The following is a 22,971-nucleotide window of genomic DNA, read 5'->3' as shown; positions in this document are numbered from 1 at the left end:
ATTACAGAACAGATGTGATAGCTAAGCATGTTCTCCTCTATGTTTTATCTAACAATTCCTTCCTGTAAATTAAATCCCATTACTTCATTTCCTGCCCTCCTGTGGACTGGGTGGAAATATACATTTCAACAATCCCACACTATGGATTACAATACAGAGCAGTTGCCAGAGGAGCTAATCTGTCACAGCAAAAGCATAGAGGGTCTTGTGGACCTAAGAGACTAATATTAAGCCTTTATTCTAGTATTCCATCTTGTCAGATGTACGGCACATTACTCTGAGAGTTGGAGGCAGTTTATACTTTCAGTGAGAAATGAAATACAAGAGATGCCAAGATCGATGATTACCTACTGATAGATGTCTTTCGCAAAAGAGTTGTTGAGCATGATGCAGGCATTCAGACACACTGACAGACTGCAATCTCTCCTTTTAATTGTATGTTTACTGTATTTTTTAACACAGGAAACTACTCTCTAAACTAGCCACAACACAATGTGTTTACTAAATGTGCAATGAGATCTTGTGTCCATTTCTTAGTTGGTCCCAGTTTATCCAAGCAGTGTCTATTACTTCCTAAGGTTAGAGTTGTGTAGCTGTTTACTTGTGCTCAAATAATTATGAGTGCAGACATATTATGATTCTGCAAATTGGGCAGGATTAAGGGACAAATAAGAGATGATGCAATCCTTCAAGTAGTATCAAGTAGTAAAAGCATTTGTATCCATGCTTTTACACAGCGGTAAGCTGGTAAGAAATCCATGATTTACAATTATCTTACTTATTAGGGATCAGGCAAAAGGAGCACTATGTTAGTCTATAGTAACTCCAGATCAGAAGAAAACTGATAGCATATTTTCCAACTACTGAATGTTATTAAAAGACATACACTTTTATTAAATAAATGACTTTAAGTGTGCATTTTATGCATTTAATTACATGCATTTAAAGTCTTTTGTCTTTTAATACAATGCATTAATCAGGGAAAAGTGATACCAGACTACTGATTTCGTATAAGGACTAAAAGTCTCTCTCTCTCTCTCTCACACACACACACACACAAGAAACACACACACACACAGCAGTAATCTCAAACCAATTCAGCATCTCCCATTATTTGCATCACGACAAAAAGCCTCACTGGAGCCCAAGGCTGATTAAACTCTGCCAATATAATACCATGCTGTCAATCTCTCAAGGGTTTCAAGAGGGTCTGGTGAATTTCTGTTCCATCTTCAGAGCAATCTTCTGAAGTATATTTGGCTGAGCAGAGGTTATTTATCCCAGGCCCCTAATATGTCCAATACTTTCCTTTATTGTGACTGGATTTGCATAGGCAAATCCAAAGCAGGCCAAATATATGCATTCCTCGGATAAACCAAAGGGAAACATGCAAATCCCTAGAGGGAATAAGCTCCATAAATCAATCACTTTCTCTTAGTTTATAGGAAAAGCCCAGTCCATAGGAATAGTACACAACACATACCACATTAGTTCAAGAGGTTTGTTCTGGCACTGCAATTCTTCCAGTATTTCTAAAAAAAATAATGCATTTTTTATTTTTTTTAGTTGCTCATAATTACAATCAGATTGCGAATAGTTTTCTGAGATAACCTAAATACATTCAAGTTCAACGTTAGATTGCATTAAACCTTGGAACCTAAATGAAGCAAATGGCCTTTGTACAAAACTGTATCCATTCCTGAATCTTAGCTTTCCCCTTTCAAATCAACAAAACTTCAAAGTGCTTAACTTTGACTTAACTGTACCCAGAAAGAATATATGTGCATTGGGGGGGGGGGGAAGGAGAGGGAGAAAGCTAGGAAAATTATTCAAAATAGATGTATTAACCATAAACAACTTCACCCTTAATGCAAAAACAAAAAAACAACAACCATACTGCTTAAACCTTTCAGGTTACTGCTGAATTTCAGTATCAGAATCTTAAAAGTGTCCAGGCAGAGGTGAACAACCAGACTGAGCCAACCTGTTTCCAAGGGATTCCACAGGCACAGGTGATGAATGTGTATGAAGGGGAGGGAGGGTTGAAGGAAAAGAAAAATGTGAGAAGAAATCTTTACTAGCTGATTCAGAAAAGCAAGAGACATCTTGTTTCTCTTACTTTTTCTTTCTTCTAATTTGTCTGAAACCAAGTTAGTTCAGAATGAATAATGCCAAAAGGTAACAAGGTATAAGCCCACCTGTTTTGGGGTTTTCCTCAAGCTCTCTCACACCCAGGATACCTTAAGTCAGGGGTAGGCAATCTTGGCTCTTTTATGACTCATGGACTTCAACTCCCAGAATTCCTAAGCCAGCCACGCTGAGGGGAAAGGCAGAGGTTTCCAAGCTGAGCCATGCTGGCTGAGGAATTCTGGGAGTTGAAGTCCACGAGTCATAAAAGAGCCAAGGTTGCCTACCCCTGAATTAGGGCAATAGACTTCAACTCCCAGAATTCCTGAGCCAGCCACGCTGAGGGGAAAGGCAGAGGTTTCCAAGCTGAGCCACGCTGGCTCAGGAATTCTGGGAGTTGAAGTCCACGAGTCATAAAAGAACCAAGGTTGCCTACCCCTGCCTTAAGTAGAACAGAGTTGCAATGTTTGCAATCCCACCTTAGTTGCCTCTCTCCACCCTCCATAATTACTATACTACTCAGAGAGCACCAAGAACACCACAGACTCACTTGTTTTGTACATGCATCCATGCCTAGCACATGCACAGAGGGGTGGTTGCTTTGATAGTGTAAAACAACAATTTTTGATCCCTGCTCCCAAATCTTTGGTGGAATTCCTATCAAAAAGTTAGGAAGCGTCTACCTTTTGACATGTGACAGTGGCCCATATCTGGGAAGTGCAGGGCACAATTAAACTTGTATGCCCTTTGAATCTCAATTACTCTGGGCGGCTTACAGCGAAGTGTCAAATATTTTAACAAAAGGCTGTAGCCTCCCAAATGTAACAACCCTCCTGCTCTTTTCTCATGTCTTGGGGTTACAACAGTGGATTGTGGGGCATCACATATGGCCAAAAGATTTCAGGTTGCCCAGCTCTGGCATAGGGCTAGCCGCTAGCAAATTCCTGGATCATCTGAGACATTAGCTGTTTGTTACTCGTCTTTTAGCCGTTAGTTAAAACTGAGCTCAATAACGTTGCCTCATTTATCAAGAGCTTTCTCTTCTCCACAGTTTCAGTGTTCTGTTCAGTTGCTTGGTTTGGAGTGCAGAATTCAAGGGACAATGTGCAGGAACAATAAACTTAAACATATAACAAATCAAGCAATGACACCTATCTGCATGATACTGATTGTGTGTGTGTGTGTGTGTATGGAGAGAGAGAGAGAGAGAGAGAGAGATTATATATACTAAGCATACACAGAATATATAAAGTACTCTAGATATTAGTACTTTATAAACATATGCATACACACACACACATATACCATGTTCCCATGAAAATAAGACCGGGACTTATATTAATTTTTGCTCCAAAAGACGCATTAGGGCTTATTTTCCACTTAGGGCTTATATTTGGGAAAATATGGTACTAAATGCATCCATCTGGCTGACGATCTTAACTGGGTTTTATTTTGTGGGTGGGACTTATATTACGAACATCCTGAAAAATCATCTAGGGCTTATTTTCTGGTTGGGTCTTATTTATGGGGAAACACAATATAGTTTGATCAAGTTATAAGCTAATTGCTGTTTTGTTAAATTTGGCAATAAGGTTGTTTCTTGGAAAATACTAGTGGCTAAAAGATGGTTCTTTAAGAGACCAACTAGTGGCTGTGACTGCATTAGCGATGAGCTGTATGTTCTATTTGGTGAGATAAGAGTGTAAAAAATGAAGTGTTGCACTCAAGGAGGAGGGAGGGAGGTTGTAGGACAACTCGCTGCAGCCAACCAGCCGCAGCCAGCTTACCATGGCTAACTCACCACGGTACAACTTACTGCGGGACAAGAGTTACACTAATATCAAAGAAATGGTGGAACAGAATCATTAAAGAAAGGATGCAAAAGGAAGGACAAAATGAAATATGAACGACAAAAACTGCTGCTGGAATTGGGTATGTCTAGTTTAATGAAGAGAAGGGCGAGGGGGGACATGATAGCAGTATTCCAATATCTCAGGTGCTACCACAAAGAAGAGGGAGTCAAGCTATTCTCCAAAGCGCCTGAAGGCAGGACAAGAAGCAACAGATGGAAATTAGTCAAGGAGAGAAGCAACCTGGAACTAAGGAGAAACTTCCTGACAGTTAGAACAATTAAGCAGTGGAACAACCTGCCTCCAGAGGTGGTGAATGCTCCAACGCTGGAAGTTTTTAAGAAGAGACTGGACAGCCATTTGTCCGAAATGGTATAGGGTTTCCTGCCTGAGCAGGGGGTTGGACTAGATGACCTCTAAGGTATCCTCCTCCTCCTCCTCCTCCTCCTTCTTATTTTTTAAAAAACAATTAAACTGAGTTGTTGAATTGTCCCACGGCAAGTTGGCCGCAGCGAGTTCTATGGTGAGTTGTCCAATTCTAGGGAGAGAGGAGGGAGGGACAGAAAGATAGAGAGAGACAGAGAGACAGAGAAAGAGAGGTTTGTATCTGATCCAAAGACATACTGTCGGGTTAAGGATTTTAGAGATTGATACCATTTCATTTTCAAGCACAACAGGCATGTATATTATTGTAATAGTTAAGCAACATGATAAAGTTTGGCAAAACATAGGTACGTAGAAAAGGAGAATGTAACCTAGAGACTTCAGTCCAATTTCAATTGTCCTTCAACAGATTACTGGGACAAAGCAGGTCACCGGCTAGGTTGGACCACAGAGGCAACTGGAGAGCTAGAGGGAGAGAAGGAAGGAGGAGGGATAGCTCTGATAAATTTTGGTACTGGGCCCCAATATGTTACTTTACCCTTGATAGAAAAAATAAGTTTCTTAACTATGGCTGGATGGATGACTGCGCTCATAAACTATGGTGAAGTTCACTAGATTTTCCCACCAGTCAGCTGATCAGCCTGATAATTAGTTGGTGGGGAAGAGATATTTGGTTGCCCATTTATAATTGCAGTAGGAAACAATGAATTGCTAGAGGGAAGAAGCCTCATTATCTCCTAGTAACCATTAGCAGGGAAATCAGTTATCTCCAACTGAATTGTTCAAAGGGAAAGGGAATACAGGCTTCCCACCCTTCTAGTGACCCTGTTTAAATCAGTGGGGTTTTTTTTTTTCCTTGTGGGAAGCCATCCAACTGTAAGTGTGTCATTGAGAATGTTGGGGAGATTAAGAAAGTGACCAAGGAATATTGCATTTGTGTGCATATCACAATGCGCTTTTCATCCTTATATCCCTTTTGTCCTTCCTCTAGACGCTCATGAAACCTGCCCTGCACTTCCCAGATTTTGGACACTGTCACATGTCAAAAGGTAGACGCTTCCTAATTTTTTGATAAGAATTCCACCAAAGATTTCCCGTGGTGGTGGTGGGGGAGCAGGGGCCAAAATTGGCTGTATTGTACTCAGGGCTTTTTTCCTCATAGAATGCTCAGAACGGAGTTCCGGCACCTTTTTTGGATGGAACCTTGTAGGGTAGGCAAGGCGGGTTGTATGACGTGTGAGTTCCGGCACCTTTTTTGGATGGAACCTTGTAGGGTAGGCAAGGCGGGTTGTATGACGTGTGAGTTCCGGCACCTTTTTCTTTTACAAAAAAAGCACTGATTGTACTATCAAAGCAATCATCCTTCTGTGCAGGTATTAGGCATGGTTGCATGTTCAAAGCAAGTGAGTCTGTGGGGTTCTTAGTGCTCTCTGAGCTTGGTGGTTTTCTTGTAGACATTTCATTACCATACAAGGTAACATCATCAATACTAGCAATGACGATGTTTCCTACTTTGATAATGAAACTTCTGCAACAAAATTATCAAACTCAGAGAGCATCAGGGACCACACAGTTCAATCCTGAGCTACAGCTATTTTCTTCTTCCAGTACAAGTAAGTATTCTTGCTTGTTTTTTTCTCTCTCTGCAGATGCTGGTGCTCAGCGTACTTAATAAACTAATCCTGTTTTATTTTATGTACAAGGGAAAAGGCAATGAAAGTGATATTCAATCTGTAGTAGGTGTGTGTGTGTGTGTGTGTGAGAGAGAGAGAGAGAAATTTGAAGGTTGAATACACTGAGTGCAAGATTTCACTGAATAGTTCTTGTTTTAACAGGCTGCTCTGAGTTCTACAATTAAAGTTCCCCTTTGAGAATATTGCAACATATCCTTGCCATCCTCATTACCCGCTGGAAAAAGTTGTATTTTACATTATCATTAAACAAAAACAGAGCCACCTAATCTCACTTAAAGTTAGTTTGTGTTGCTAAGCAACATAACATCAGAGGAATTTTTAAAAAAAATAAGTTTGAAAAATTTGCCAAATTTTACCTCAGGGAAAAGATTTGTTTCCAACTCTAGTCAGTTTTAGGCAAAACAAGGGAACTGCTTCAGGCTAAAGAGGTGCCCTGAGAAGCCAGAGGGCAAACTTTCCTGCTGCATTCCACATAGTGACTCAGCCATCTTCAGCTGGAGATGTTGCCTAATTGTCAGTGTTGAGGGAAAAAATCCCCCTCTAACTGCCAGTTTAAATTAATTTTGCACATGCATAACAAGAGGTCATCATCTTGTCCTTTGCCCCAGGCAACAAATGTCTTGGATCGACTCTGATTAAATTCATTTTTCCCAAATGGAAAGTGTGATTGCATTCTCTTTCTGATGAAATTGTATACTTCTCATCTGGGACTGCGGAGATTGCTTTTAAAAAAGAAAGCTTTCCAAATGGAGAGTTACTATGACCTGGGATAGAGATGGCAGAGTGAATTGCCCATTACAAAATTTTAGGAGCAAGTTTAAACTGCATGCATCAGAGAAAAAAAAATACTGGGAAGGATACAGAAGAGTACTGAAAAAAAAAGGAATGTGATTTCTCAAATGAGGAAGATGGGGGTGGGAGGGTGGGAGACTGCATATTCTAGACTGAGGCACACAGGAGGGAACCATTGCTGAAGTAAATGGCAAATGATGTGATGAAACCACTTTTGTGAACTTTGATCTGGTAGATCTTCCTAGGCTCTTGCACATCCCCTCCTTATGGAATTGGGTTTGCACAGAAAATTTTCTTTGGGGATTAGATGACTTTCACCTTTATATTTCTCAAGCGCCAATAAGAAACACAGTTGCCTTTCCTGCAAAGCAGGACTCTAAATGCTCCATTTTTTCCCCTGAAGTTAGAAACCAGTAAATTAAAAATTAATTAGGAATAGTATTTTATGTCAGAGCAAGCAGTTGTGTTTTGCAGTTCAGTACAAAATTGAAGTTTACCCATCACTAATAGGAAATTACCTTTTCCAGAGTTGGGCAGGGAGTGGATCATAACTCCTAAACCAGGCCACTTTAAGACTTGAGGACTTCAATTTCCAGAATTCCCTAGCTAGCTATGACACCTAGCCATGCTGGCCAGGGGATTCTGGGAGTTGAAGTCCACAAGTACTATATAGTGGCCAAGGTTGAACACTCCTGCCCCAGACTGGAGAGAGTTACTGATTAGTAGATGTAAAACAAATCGACTTGCTCCTGCTCTAGGAATTGGTGATAACTGTTTGAACAGCGAGCCTGAGGACCCAAATAAGAGAACACCCTTCTCCACCTGCAGGTCGTGCCTGATAATATTCACCTGCGTTATTATCCTTCCGTAACGCTGTAACCGTGGGAATACCTTCGGGGGAAGCCCGCGCCCCTTAAACCCGCGAAGGCAAAAAGGAACTGGGGCGTTTTGAAGACGAAACTGGAAAAGCGATCGGCGGCAAAGGCAAGGAGCGGGCGGTTACCGACGCCTCTTTGAGGCCAACGCGTTTCCGGGATGGCGCGGCTCCGGTTGACAACTCGGGAGAAACCGCAGCTTCTTTAAAGAGGAGCGCGCACAAAGGCAGACCGCGCACTCCGCGCTCCTCTTCGGCCTCGGTTCGCAAACCCTGCCTAAAAAAAAAAAAACCGGGATCAAGGAAATAATCGATGCCCGCGGGTCCCGGGTTCGGTTTCCCGGGGGGAACTTTGTTCCACACCGCTGCGGATCAAAACCATCCCTGTTTCCCCCCCCCCATCCCTATCCATCCCAGAATTAACTGTTGTTGTTGTTGTTGTTGTTTTCGTTGTTGCAAACTCTGGCGGCGTACAGGAGGAGGACTCCCTTCTTCAGAAGCCCCACTCCGTGCTCGGTTTCTAACCGCAGGGACGCTAAATGGCCCCGCTCGCTTAGGCCAGGGGTAGGCAACCTCGGCTCTTTTATGACTCATGGACTTCAACTCCCAGAATTCCTGAGCCAGCCTGGCTGGCTCAGGAATTCTGGGAGTTGAAGTCCATGAGTCATAAAAGAGCCGAGGTTGCCTACCCCCTGGCTTAGGCGAAGGCATCTTTTGGAAGGAAAAGGGCTCGGCCGTCCAGCCAAGCTTCCCTCCAATGCCAGGGGCTAAAAGGGGCCCCTCCTCCCTTCGCACCAAGAATGCGTAAGATAAGAGCCAATAGGTGGGGAGGCTCATTTGCATATTTCGCTTCAGGCACTTAAGGCGCGGGGGAAAGGAGCCGGGCGCGCGGGAGTTAGCGTCTCCCTCGCTCTTCCCGTCGTGGAGGCTCTCGCCCTTTTTTTTCCGCTTTCTCGTCCGTGAAACTTCGGGAAACTTTTCTTCGCCCGCCCGGCCGCCTCATTCTTTTGCACCAACGCTCCCAACCCCTTTCGCCTTCCCCTCGTTTCGGTCCGAAGACCGGCCGCGTTCCGAGCCATGTGTAGACCGGCGCTCCTTACAACCCTGCGTATCTGGAGCTGCTACTGCTGCCTCGTCGCGCTTTGCGGAAAGTCGGCTAGCCGGAACGTCGGGGCCTCAAGTAAGTCCCGAGAGCAGCTCGGTCTCCCTTTGGAGGAGAGAGAGAGAGAGAGAGAGAGGCCGAAACGCTGCGGGCCTCGGCCGTGGAGGAGAAAAGAACCGAACCAACAAACCTGGAGGAAACCGGCTGCCGGGCAGCGCCAGGCCCCGGCAGAGAAAGGAAGGGAGGAAGCGTGCGACAAACGGGAGAGTTTCGATGCCATGCAACGGGCAACGGGGCGGGGAGTTGGGAGGGCGCCTAGCCCCTGACAGCGGGGTCCCCGACCAAGATTGCACGCTGGCGGACTTCAAAGAGGGCTTGTTTCGGGGCGCTCCTTCTAGGAAGGAGGCTAACGTGGCTGGCTCCGGTGCTTCGTCCCCTGAGGAGAAAGGCTGTGTAAAAAAAAAAAAAGAAAGAAAAAAGGAAAAGGGCAGAACTCGCCATGTCCCTGAAACCACCTACCAGCCAGGTGTAGCCTCAGCCTTAGCGGCAGGGACCGACCTGGCTGCCGCCTGCCTCTTTGCCTGGGGCTGCTGCGGCCAGCCAGCCAGCCAGCCGTCCGTCCTACCAGGGCACGCTAACAGCCAGGCAGGCAGGCAGGCAGGCTGGTTGGTTGGTTGGTGTCGGGGAGACGGAGGGCAGGTGCGCGAACGGGTTCAGGTGGCTTTCATCGGGTTGCTCTCTTCTAAAGGGGCGTGGCTCGAGCGGGACCACCAGAGGTGAGGAGGACGGCCCAAATCCAAAAGGGCGGGCGAGGGGCGTGTTTCCCCCTCGGTCGCTTCCCCCCAACGTGGCGTCTCCGGGAGCTCGCGGCGGAATGTCTTTTACGCTCCGAGGAGCGTTCGAGCGGCGATGAATGCCGCTGGCGTTTCCCTCACGCCTTCGGATTCCTTCGTCCCCCTTTGCTTGAAAGCTTCAGGGCTTTGCGCGCCTTTGCCCGGGATTTGGGGGTGGGGTGGGGGTGGGTTTCTCGCCGCTCGCGAAAGCCGAAGCCCGGCGGCCGCTGGTAAAATAACCGGGAAAGCCCGCCGAGAGGTGTTAGGGGCCGTTTGGTGGGCGGGCCGTTTCGCGCGCGTCGAGTTGGAGAAGCGAAGGTGACGCGCGCGAAACGCGTGTGTGTGTAGCCCGCGGCGCTTCCTTCCTTCCTTCCTTCTGTGTTGAATGGAGCCGCTGATAAAATAAGCGGGAAAGCCCGCCGAGAGGTGTTAGGGGCCGTTTGGTGGGCGGGCCGTTTCGCGCGCGTCGAGTTGGAGAAGCGAATTTGACGCGCGCGAAACGCGGTGTGTGTAGCCCGCGGCGCTTCCTTCCTCCCTTCTGTGTTGAATGGAGCCGCCGGTCCCGGAGTCGCAGCCTCTTGGCGTGTTTACTCCCGCGGCGTCAGGAGAGGCCGGAGCAGCTCCGTCACTGCGCTGGCTGGCATGGAGGAGGGCGGGGAAGGGGCCCGCCGAAAGCTCGGCTCACGCTGGTGACCGCTAGTAACTCCTCCGCTTAGGAGCCGGCGCAGGAATGCCTGGAACGTGGGCCAAGGTCGCCCTGGTTCAGGGGCTGCTTAAGAGCCAGGGGAGGGGGCGAGACGGAGCTGGCCGAGAGCGCTCCGGTTCCTCCAGGGCCAGAAAAGTCTTGTCTGGGGGCGCGCGGCGGCGGCCTGGAGGATGAAAGCGCCTGGCACGAAAAGAGGCTTTCCAGGAAAATCTGCCTGCCAGGCAGACAGCAGGGAAAAAAAAGAGAGCAGCAGAAAGCGGTTCCCCCGAATGGAACTTAAACCTGGCGGGCGCAGAAAGAAGACGTGAGGAATCGAGACCCGTTTTACTACCACCGTTTACTAGTCCTGTGAAAACACCTAACTTTGCAAGAGCAGCAGCGGGTTCCCTCAAGCAAATATTCTGCAGGGGGTGGTAGAAAAACAAAGGATTAATCGAATGGTTTTCCAGTTGTCCCCGTTGAGCAGCCAAAGCTTTTTTCTTTTTTTTCTTTTTTTTTGGGATGCATGCTGTACTAATAGTTTCCAGTGCTTTCTCCTTATTTGCCCTTTTGAAGGAATTTTGTGGTTGCCCCTCCTTTTGCAAAGTTTAGTTTCAAGATTATTTCCTTTCTCCCTGTTGCTAGTAAAATTGATTAGTATTAGCAGAATAGAAATATACTGGGGAAGAGGTGCAGATGTATTAACCTAGTTCAAAGTTAAGGTGAAGTTATATATAACAATGGGATATAGGGGACTCATTCTCATTGGACAGGAATTGGATGCTGAAGAACTGCCAGTAGTATAACTTATCACAGATAACAAGAAGAATTTACATAAATTTTACTGGCACTTTTCTGTCTTGTTACCCGATCCCCTGTATTACACACACATTGCAGTTTTTAAGCTTACCTTGCAATGACAGTGTAATCTGTCATTATGTGTGAGCTGACTGGACTGATACTACTTCATGTCACCTGTCTCCAAGAAATATTCTGCAGTGTTATTGACAATTTGTGTAACCTTACTCCTTCTCAAAAAAGTGCACAATTCAGCATTTTTTGAAGCAGCTGATATCCTTTGAATGCTGCAGGTGCCTGAGAAGCCTATCAAAAGAGATGTATTTTGTCAGATTATCAGGATTTGGGAGCCATTTGTAATGGTGCCTGGAAATAAGTTGTTAATGAAAGAGTGTTGTGAAATATTGAGGCTTCTATCCTCTGCTCTATAGAAGTCCAAAGAAATCTGTTAAGTTTTACTAGGCTTTTCAGAAATTGTGGAGAAACTTGAGGGTTATTATCAGTGGGTGAGGATATGATATGTACACCCTTGTGTGTGGACATGGCACCAGGGATGGATCCATTACCATTGTATGGTGCTAGTACTATTAGAAATCATTCTTTTGTTATTACCTGGCAATCCCATCATCACCATGGTTATCTCTTTGTGAATAATCATTAGCATTCAATTTAAGAACCATATTTAGGTAAGGTTATGTACCATACATGATCCTAGGTCCCTAACATGTTCTTTTAGATCCTCCAACAGTGTATCTATCACCATTATAATTGAATCTATCTTACCTTGCTTCTTCCCCAGAAGACATGTGCAGATCTCTGCACACCCTGATACACCCATCTAAAATCATTTTCTACAAGTTGTACTAAACTCCCAATTGTCTTCTGGGTGCAGTCCAAGGTGTTTATTGTCACCTATGAAATCCTGTATGACCTAGGTCTGGGTCACTTGTAGGACTGCCTGTCTTCAGTGATTTCTGTACCTTCCACCAGATTCAATGGGGTGGGCGTGTTCTAGGTCTCCTCTGGTATCATCTGGTTGGACCCTGGAGATGCTGCTTCTCTGTTGCACTATCTGCTTTTCCGCAGGTATTATATAATTGGCACTAAGCATTTGCGATTAATAGTGTGCCCCCATGCTTATTATGTAGTAAGGATGGATTTTGCTTACAGAATTGCACTGTATTGTAGTATGTTTAGTTTACTTTGCTCTTCTTGTTTTTATTATTAGTTATCCTAGACCAGGGGTAGGCAACCTCGGCTCTTTTATGACTCATGGACTTCAACTCCCAGAATTCAGCTATGCTGACTCAGGAATTCTGGGAGTTGAAGTCCATGAGTCATAAAAGAGCCGAGGTTGCCTACCCCTGTCCTAGACTGACCTGAATGGCCTTATAAAGTATTTAAATTCATACAGTTCGATGAGTTCTGTCTATAGGATCAAGCTAGAATCAAGGCATGAACAGATTGTATCTGCTTACTCTGCCACTGGAGTTTTACATACCGCTGTATAGTATGTATAACTGTAATATGAAAAGATGGTATCCACTTGATTTTGGAATTTGCCTATTCAAGGTTTCTCATTCATATGGATTTGAAAGACTGTTCATATAATTTGAATGCACCAAAATACATTCTTTCAAATCTGCTAAATGCTGCTTCATATTACTGCATTGTGTTTGCTTTTATTTATTTTTTAAGTCCTGCCTATTTTACCAGCTGCCTGAAGTGGATAGAAAAGTGTCACATATCACTTCTAACATTCCGTGCTAAGCTGGGATTGTATACATTAAAACATCAGAAACTGGGAATGAGGGAGATGAGAGTACTTTAGTTAAGCACAGAAAATATGCAAAGGTTTTCATAATCCTTTTTGCAAATATATCAACTGCAAATAAGTTAAGCACCATTCCTCAAGGATTAGTTTTAGAATTGGTTCAACACGATACTTCACTTGGTGGACTTTTGTTCCTCATTAATGGAACTAAGTGTTAGCAGCATTATACATCATTAATTGGAGAATTGGATTCACCACGTTCTTGTATTTTGTGACTTATATAAATTCTGTTTAATAAGTTGGGTAAGTCAAATTAATGAGAGTAGAGAGTAGCAGAAAGTTAACAGTATTGTATGTGATGTGTGATACACATATACTCTGACAAAATGCAAAGAGTTCTATAGAAAGAGACTGTAGGCTCTAAACCTGACTTCTGTGAATTAGAGGATTAGGTAAAAACTTTGATCAAGAAGTTTAGTAAGCCACCTGCATAATATGATATTTATAACAGTTATAGTTCCTTATGAAAATGTAAATTAGTTACATCTGGACTGTTTATATAGGTGAATAGCAGTTTACAAAAAGCAATTTCAGACAACTAAGTAAAACTTTTGACATCTTAACCTTTTGCAAAATTTGTAATGTATATTATCTTGTCTTTAGGACAGGAATACTATAATACTGTAGCCGTTTCCAGAGAAATCCTAACATTTTTCCTTTCCTGTTCAATTTAATAAAAGCCCCAAGGAACAGTATTTTGTTTCATTATAAGTAGGCTGCTGAGCATAATAATATAATAAATGCAGGTAAATAGAACTTATTTGTGGTTTAATACCATAGCACATATAAGACTAAGCAAATGTAAAATGTTAGTGCTTTACTGCCATAGTTATGGAATATATTGTAAATCAGAGACAAGAGGGTAATCTTTATAAAGGCATCAATGTGTAAAACTTGTTTTAGGCTTCCTTTTTCTCATGGGGATATTATTTTCAGCAATATACCTGGGCCTTAGGTAGTCCTCTGACATCTTCATTGGACTCTGGAAACAGGTACTGCATCTAGATATTAGAAGAAGCAAACAGAAGAAAATGTCCTATATAGTCAATTTCTATTTTCTTGCTAGATCAGTCATATTAGTATTGCTAGATCAAAAGCAGACTTGAACTTGATATCATTTGCTTAGCATATTCTTGATGTATTTCCAGAGAAGTGTATAACATTATTGTAGGAAGGTCTGGCCTTCTTCTTCCAGTACTTGGGATTTGATAGCTAATTGTCCTTTGTTGTGCAATATATGTAAAGGTTGTATCTTGAAAGCTACATTTTTCTATTTTTATGAAATATGCATACATTCAGACTTGGTTTGTAAATAATCCAAGCCACGAATGCTTTAATTACAGTTTGGAGAATATCCCATAAGTGACAGGGTTTGTATTAATCCAAGACAAGTGACTTAGCATAATGCAGAAAATTCAGGCTTGATTATCACAGCCTGTCATGTCAAGTTTCATTAAACTAACAGGGCAGCATAGGAAAGCTAATTTTGATTTCAGTAAAAATAAGGACATCTACAGTGACTGGTTTTCTGGGTGTGAAAGGTTTTAAATACCCAGCATGCAAGATTTAAAAGTATAGTTTGTATAAGTGACCACATATGCAGTCTAGTAAATTTCCTGGGTATGCTTATTTAATTTGAAGGGTGAATGCAGAGAGTGTTTCATATGGTTATATTCAACTGTACCTAAGTTCTTTAATTTCAATGGACCTATCTTGGTTGTGTCTAAGTTCTCATTGATTTCAGTATTATCTTTCTCCCTCCCAAAAGCTTTCCAGGGTAAAAACAGTCTGCAAATATAAGCAACAGGCTTTATGTCATGCATACTTGTTCACATTGGCAAAAGAAACTTGACTGTGAGGATAGGAACTGGAGATAGTGTATGTTCCAACCACAAGCTTTGTTTTGGGACCCACTTCAATATTTTGGAACAGTATACAGCATTTCAATTAGGACTTAAAATGTAGACAATTGTTGGATGTGGGAGTGGAATGATCAGAGTAGTGTTGGAAAGGAATGAATGGAGCAGTCTAAGATCATTTAATGGCCATGTAAATGATTAGGTTTTTGCACCGAGAACCCTTAAAATCCCAAGAAGTGCCTTAGACTATTGTACTTAATTTCTTCTTCCATGAAGGAATCCAAATAAAAGCATCCCAGAGCAGATGAGTATTTAACCTCTACCTACGCACAACAAATGAAGGATGACCCTCCATCTTTCTGGAGGGTTATTGGGGAACTGCTTTTTTTTTTTTAGAAAGATATATTTGGATTCATAGACCTTCTTGGGATTTAAATCCCTTATCACATGTTTGGTAAACTGGGACAACAGAAAGTAAGTCTTGACCACCTTCTGTGTGACATTCTTTCAGATACAGGTGGTCCTCAATTTAGAAATACAATTGAGCCCCAAGTTTCTGTTGCTAAGTGAGAGAGTTGTTAAAGTTTTGCCCCATCTTATGGCCTTTTTTGCCACAATTGTTAAGTGAATCACTGCAGTTTTATTTATTTTATTTATTTTAATCCCATTTATATCCCGCCCTTCTCCGAAGACTCAGGGCGGCTTATACTCTAAGCACAAATCAAATGTGCTTAGCAATAGCCTTCATTCTATGTATATGCCTGCTTATTAGGGCTTTTGCCCCCCCCCAGCGGCATTATTACAAAGTCAGCTTATTGCCCCCAACAATCTGGGTCGTTGTTAAGTTAGTAACACAATTGTTAAGTGAATCTGGCTTTCCCATTGACTTTGCTTATCAGAAGGTTGCAAAAGGTGATCGCATGACCCCTGGGACACTACAGATGTCATAAATATGAGTTAGTGGCCAAGCGTCTGAATTTTGTTCATGTGACCATGGGGATGCTGTAAAGGTCTAAGTGTGAAAAATGGTCATAAGTCACTTTTTTCAGCGCTGCTGTAACTTTGGTCACTAAATGAAGTGCTATAAGTCAAAGGCTTACTTGTATTTGAAACTACAATTTTCAAGTCAGCCTCTGAATTCATTAATGTATTCATGTATTTTGACAACAGTGTGGAAGTGGTTTGTCACTGTCTTCTTTCTAGATGTGCTTTTGATTTCAGTAGTCTACAACTCTGTGGTTGTCTGCAAGATGCATCCAGTCCTGCATAAGTTTCCAGTTCTACACAAGATCATCAGCCAGGTGTAGCCATCTGATCAGATCCAGTGACTTTACAGTTAGGAGCAATCAATGTGAAAACTTAAATCTTGCAATGATTTGTTGTAGCACTTAGGGATGAATGAACCAGTGCATTACATCAGTAATTTTCAATACCTTTTCTAGTATGTTTGCATTTATAAGAGGCAGACGGTTGCTTTAATGTACTGCAGTCAGTAAGCCTTTGACAAGTGTCTTTTAGCCCAAGAAAGACAATCTCAGGAAGATAGTGGAAAGAAAGATAGATTCCGATGTTTGAAAACCATTTTCCTGTAAACAGGTAACTTTACTTACCTCCCACTGGATATACATTTTTAGTTTGGTGAAGCAAAACTCAACTTGCAATTCTTTTCAAATGCTTCTGTTGAAATGTCAAAAATTTTAAAGCTGAAGTTTTGATCCATAATCCACTGGGTCAGAAATTTCAGAGAGAAAGGTGTAAGCTCAGAAAACCAGATGCATTGAATTTTCATCCTTCTGCTGAACAATCTGTCACTTGAGCAGAAAGCTGAGATTGATTGTTTTATTTCATTTATGAATGTCTAAATAATAGATTGACACGTGACATATTGTTGGAGGAGGTACTGTATCCAGAATTTCTCCTGCCTTCCACTGTGTTCTTAACTGAGAAAAAAAGTAAGATAATTAAGTCTAAAATTTTACTTGCAAGAAGAAGAAACAAATGTTTCTTATTTTTTGCCCCCACAATCTGCTTTAATTATCAAACTTATACAGGTAGTCCTCGACTTGTGACCACAATTGAGCCCAGAATTTATGTTGCTAAGTGAGAAATTTGTTAATTGAGTTTTGCCCCATTTTACGACTTTGCTTGCCACATTTGTTAAGCGAATCACTGCAGTTGTTAAATTAGTAATGCAGTTGTTAAGTGAATCTGGCTTTCCCACTAACTTTGCTTGTTAGAAGGTTGCAAAAGGGGATCACTTGACCCAGGGACACTGCATCCGTCATAAATATGAACCAGTTGTCAAGCATCTGAATGTAAATCATGTGACCCTGGGGATGCTGCAAAGAAAAATGGTCATAAGTCACTTTTTTAGTGCTGTTGTAACTTTGAACGGTCACTAAATGAAATATTATAAGTCGAGGACTCCCTATATAGCCTCCCATCTCACAAACATGACTGTTAACATGCAATGAAACAGTTAAAAAGTCTAAAGCATCCATTAAAACCAACTAAGCATAAATACAGAGGAGACCGTCGTAGAAAGAACCAAATCCTGCATATAATACAGGTAGTCCTTGAGTTACAGCTATTCATCGTTTAAAGTTATAAAAGCACTGAAAGAAAGTACTTATGATTGGTCCTCACACTTAGAATTATTGCAGCCTCCCTATGGTCATGTGATCAGTGTTCAGGAGAGTGGCAACCAGCAATGTATTTAGGGATGGCTGCAGCTTCCTTGGGTTATGTGATCACCATTTGCAATCTTTCCGACTGGCTTCTGACCAGCAAAGTCAGTGGGGGGATGCCAGATTCATTCAATGGCCACGTGATTCACTTAACAACTATCGTGATTTGCTTAACCATGGCTAAAAGATGCATACAATTGGATGTGATTCACTTAGTAGCAATCGCCTTGCTTAGCAGGGGACATTCTGGTTTCAGTTGCAGTCATATAACAATCCTTTAGGCTCCCTATTTCCATGGAATCCACAAGCCTACTGGAAAAATTATGTTTAAAGAGATTTCCAGAAGGCCAGTAGATTTGGGACTAACCTCTTTTCAGGGAATGAGGTTCCACGGCAGGAAAGGCTCATCTCCTGCTCCTGGGTCCCCTCGGATGGAACTCTTCAGCAGACACGATCTGTAATCTGCCTGTCCTGCCAGACCTATTGCTGTGATAAAGTTGTTTATGTCCTGATGTCTGGATTGCTTTGCTTGTATATTAAATGAATATCCTTCAGCACTGCTAAATATATGAGATAAGTTGACATGTCAGCCTGCTTTAATACGGGCTCAGTGTTAGGAATTCGATTGAATTTGCAGTGGAAAGCTCTTTAAAATTAGTGCATGCATATCTTATCCCCAGAATCTTTTACAAGCAATTTGTCTTTTTGTTACTAAGCAAAACCTCAGACGAATTGAGAGCGGCACTACTATTCTTGTGTGCAAATATAGCATTTCCTTATTTTTAATTTTGTTTTTGCTGTTTTGAAGTTCACAAATGCATTTCAGGCGTGTTGCAATATCACCATGGAAGTTATACATCAAATGCAAAATCGAGTAATTAGCAGTGCAGGTTTGTTGACATTTTGTGTTACCAAAAGATGAACAAATATTTGAGAGATGGAGCTAGACCAAGTAGGACATGTGTTACCTAGAAAACTAAGGGATGAGTTTGCGGTTTGCCTGTTCAGAAAACAATTCAGACTGTGGCCATGAGGATTATGTTAAAATGCTTTCTAACCTTTGTAAAAGAGCAATATTCTGCACAGTCTTTCCCAACTTAGTGCTTTCCAGGAGTATTATGACTTATCTTTATCAAATAGCCTAAAAATTGTAATCCAACACTTTTGTAAGTTATTCAGTGTGGGCAGCCTGGTGAATAATAGTTTGTGTATGTGACATATCTATTTGATGGCTGCAAAGATTTTGTCGATGGATTCAAAAAATCAACATGGGACTCTTTAGTGTATTAGGAAATAGAACTCAGCGTGTGATACATAAATGAAAAGGCAAAATTAGGCTGATTCATTGTACCAATAAAGGAGAATATTTGTAAGTCAGGGTTGAAATGAGGGGTCCTTGGTGCTCTCTGAGCTTGGTTGATTTCTTTCAGATGTTTCATCACCCAGACTAGGTAGCATCATTAGTGCCAAGGACCCCTGATTCATTGTACTTCTCTTACTTTATCCCTGCTGAAAAGTGCCTGGACAGCTTTTCATCTATATGGGATAGATTTGAAATAGCTTCAACTTTGTCACACGTTACTTACCTTTATTGAACAGAGACCTCATGAGAAGTACAATAAACCTTTGGCTTTCAATCTTGGACATGCGTAAATCAACTTCTTCCTTCCCTCTCTATGTGCAGTTTAATATGAAAGCACTCATTTCACTGATTTTTATTTTAAGTAAGTCATAACACAGGAGCCACTGTATTCTCATCTATGGTTGCTCTATATAACTTCTGCAAGCAAAGCTAGTTCATCTAGGGAGACCATAAAGTTGCCTTTCATCAAAACAAACAATTCTTAACTAATAGTTTCCAAAGCATTGGGTTTTCTCTTATCCTGCTACTTTAACTCTTTTTAAATGGACATTTTACCCACGTGTTGCATGTAGCTGGTGCTTAATGATCTTATTATTGTCCGAGTGCTATACAAGCCGTGTCAGATGTAAATGCAAGTTTTTAAAGCATATCTTAAAAGGGTGCCAGGACAACTTACAGACCATTTTTTGACTGAAATGTGGAATGAGTTTAATCAACTATTACATAATCTTGCAAGCAAATTTGCTTTGCTTCTGATGACATTCACCATCCATACCATAATCAAAATGCACTCCAATAGGAATTAATTATATTTGGTATATAAAATATATTCACAGTAGCAATAATCCATAACATTTTATTAAAATCTTTCAAAATTGGTTTAAACTGATTAAATTTGTTAAAAAACCATTTTATGCGACTTCTTGAATATGATATGGTAATATTTTCTGCTTTTTGCCTCAGCTTTTATTAAAGAGTTAAATGGAAGGCTAAAAATTAAGGTCTGTATAAAATTTATGGTGAAAAGAAATGTATCAGTAAACACCCATCTAACAGAAGGAATATTTATGCACAAACTGGAAGTGTTTATAAACTGCTCATAAGCAATATAAAGAGATGTGTGAGTTTCTGCAGGTAGACTGAACTTACTGTAATAAAATAAAATAAGTATAATATTGTGACTTTTTCTCCCCTCTGCTATCTGAAAATAATATTCTTGCTTAGCTTCATTGTATGGAAACTTAAAGAAACTTAAATAGGTGGCTTGTTTTTCTTTCTAGCTGCCACTGCAGAAATCTCTATCAAAGATGTACTAGGATAAACAGTTCTCCTGGTGGCCCATCTGTGCCACTGCTACTGGGGATGCTAATAAATCACTATTAGTGCTGAATCACTTAGCTTCCTGCTTATTTTATTGATTTCTATATCAGGGAGAATCTTAAATAGACTATTCATGTTATTGGCTGACAGTTCCTTTCTTTCATACCACTTAAAAATTCCCTCTCTTTTTTAACTTCAGAAAACGTTATAGAAAACGAGAAAGACTTCAATGGTATTGAGAGTAAATTTTCTTTAAGAATACCTGAAAAGCCTGATGAAGACATTTGTCACCTAGTTCCTGGACAGGAAACAAGTGTAGCAGATTGCAACTTCAATCATACCAGTAAAACTTTTGTGGTTATACATGGATGGACGGTAAGAGGAGTCAAACATTTCTATAGCTATTCACTAAAGCAGGGGTCTTCAAACGTGGCCCTTTTATGACTTGTGAACTTCAACTCCCAGAATTCCTCTGCCAAGCACACTGGCTGAGGAATTCTGGGAGTTGCAAGTCATAAAAGGGCCAAGTTTGAAGACCCCTGCACTAAAGGCTCTTAGATAGTCTGATGTGACCAGAGACCATATAGTGATTTTTTAAAAAAAAAACCCAACAAATTAATTGCCGTGCATTTTTACTTATAGTCAGCTCATTTCTGGAATGGGTAGCCTTTTAAGCTCTATAGGTAATTATCAACTAATGACTGTAATTGAGACCACTATTTTGGTCTTAAGTCATGATGGTCATAAAGTGGCTCACCGCATGACCAGATCCAATTTTACAACTTTTTTGTAGCAGTCATTAAGCAATCCCTGTGACCCATAGTTCACTATGGGAAATTTTTCCAGAAACTGAAAGTGCTTTTTCCACCAAAAAATACTGTGCTCACATGACCACAAGCTAAAAATGGCTGTAAATGTAGGTTGCTAAGCACCCAAAATCCTTTTATGAGGGGCCCCTGATGTCAGAGGTTTGAAGCCTTGTTATAAGTCCCATTTTTGGGGGGGGGGGAGACGGGTGTCTATCATAATTCTGGTCACTAAGGAATTGGCCATAAATTAAGGACTACCTGTATTGTCTTCTGGATCATGTTTGGAAATTATAATACGTGTTCTTTTTAAAGCAACTCCAACCTTAGTTTAAACATCACAATTTGATCATAACTCTTACAAGAAAACAACTGTTTTGCTGCATCAGGCCATCTGTCCTAGCATTCTTTTTTTCCAGTAGTGCTGAAATCTGATAAGCTGTCATGCTAAGTGGGACATAGCTGTAAAGGTGATCCAGGCAATTCTATTCATGACGAGAACTAGAAGCCATATTGCTTGGGGAGCAATGAAAAACATTGGAGTTGGGAAGACCTTGTTGCTTAAGCAAGACATGAATCTTTAATAGGGAAGTCTTTATAGCATTTCCTGTCTGGGAAGAACTAAATGACCAGGGCCACCTAGAGTTTGCCCTAAGTTCCAAAGGGCAGACTTGACATAGGGAAATGGAAATGGAAGCTGGATCTTTTCTAGGCTTACCTGGAAAAGCCAGAGATTAAAACCAGGATTGTCTGCTTGCAAAGCAAAAAAAACCCTGCTGTTGCACTACAGCCATTCTCTGCAGCTTGGGAACATTTTCTTGAGGCTAGCATTAATATTAAGAAGTCTTGCAATAAGAATGGTAAAGAAACTTGGAGCTCATTTGACATCCATGTTGTTCATTAATCCTTTTTTTTTACCTGCTAACATAACACACACATTTGCATTTCTTAAACTTTATGTTCTCCAAAGTTTAGGTCCAAGAAACCTGAGCATTATCCCAGCAGGGTTTTTTGTTATAGTAATTATGGCTTGTTATGGGAGAAATAGGAGACAGGGGTCTTAGCTATGTTTATGAACTATATATTCAAAAGGCAGGATAAAAATCTAACAATTGTAATTCTTGTTATTAAATAAGTGTCGGGTGCAAGAAATCGTGAACCAAGATTGTTCAAATGAGTACAGCTTTAATCCATTCTAGTTCATCCCAAGAATCTGAACTACTAACAGATTGGCAGTAGATAAGAGTCCATGTAATTCAAGAAAGGATGGACTTGAATCTCTTGTGGGCGTGAAGGGACCCCTCACTAGGGCTCAGCCTGGTCATCTCCTACAATGCTGATTACTTCTTCACCACCAGGGTCTGCACAAGTTAAAACGAACACTTGTGCTTTGCTCAACTTACATACATTCAGTGCAAATCCTCTCAGTTCTTTCTATAGTCGTCTTCATTTTCCTCTCCCCTATATTTCCTTAAAACTGCTAGAACCCCTCAACCAAAAAACACAATATTTTGCTTGTTGTCACACAGTTGATTTTTCTAATGCTCTTCAAATAGCCATAACAGCATGGGGTTTACTTGGAAAGGTGGGCATAATTCACTAATTCTCCATTTTGCAATAAATATATAAAGGTACTGGCCTTTGCACAACCTGTGGCAGTGAATTTCCTATCTATTAAAGGATTAATCTTTTATGGATTAAGATATAATATGCCCAGGCAGTCTTTCCCACCTGGTTATTTTCCATATGTTTTGAACAATTCTCATAAACTCTTTAACATGGAAATGTATGAAAGCTTTAGTCTGCTACATCTGTAGAGCACCAGATTGGACAAGGTTACTATCAATGCACTCCTAAGCTTGTTTATGGTTACTTACTTTGAAACTGTTCGATGATTATATTTCTTCTTTCTGCAAGTGTACTTAATATCTATCCTTTGAGGTTAATGTTACAGAATTGACAT

The 22,971-nt window shown here is 41.4% G+C and overlaps 1 protein-coding gene across 1 annotated transcript in view; it reads left to right on the top strand.

Annotated features, from left to right (window-relative positions):
* Nucleotides 1–8,619: 8,619 nt before the first annotated feature.
* Nucleotides 8,620–22,971, top strand: part of LPL (lipoprotein lipase) — a 29,266-nt gene continuing 14,914 nt past the window's right edge. The window contains exons 1-2 of the mRNA XM_083351235.1: nt 8,620–8,901; nt 20,402–20,577. Coding sequence (XP_083207361.1) covers nt 8,799–8,901; nt 20,402–20,577 — 279 coding nt within the window. The 5' untranslated portion in view covers nt 8,620–8,798. The remainder of the gene's footprint in view (nt 8,902–20,401; nt 20,578–22,971) is intronic.

This window comes from Vipera ursinii (assembly GCF_947247035.1).
Source record: "Vipera ursinii genome assembly, chromosome: 2".
In the NCBI taxonomy this organism is placed as follows: Eukaryota; Metazoa; Chordata; class Lepidosauria; order Squamata; family Viperidae; genus Vipera; species Vipera ursinii.
The sequence above is the reverse complement of the archived record's forward strand: the minus strand, read 5'-3'. Positions and strand labels throughout refer to the sequence as shown.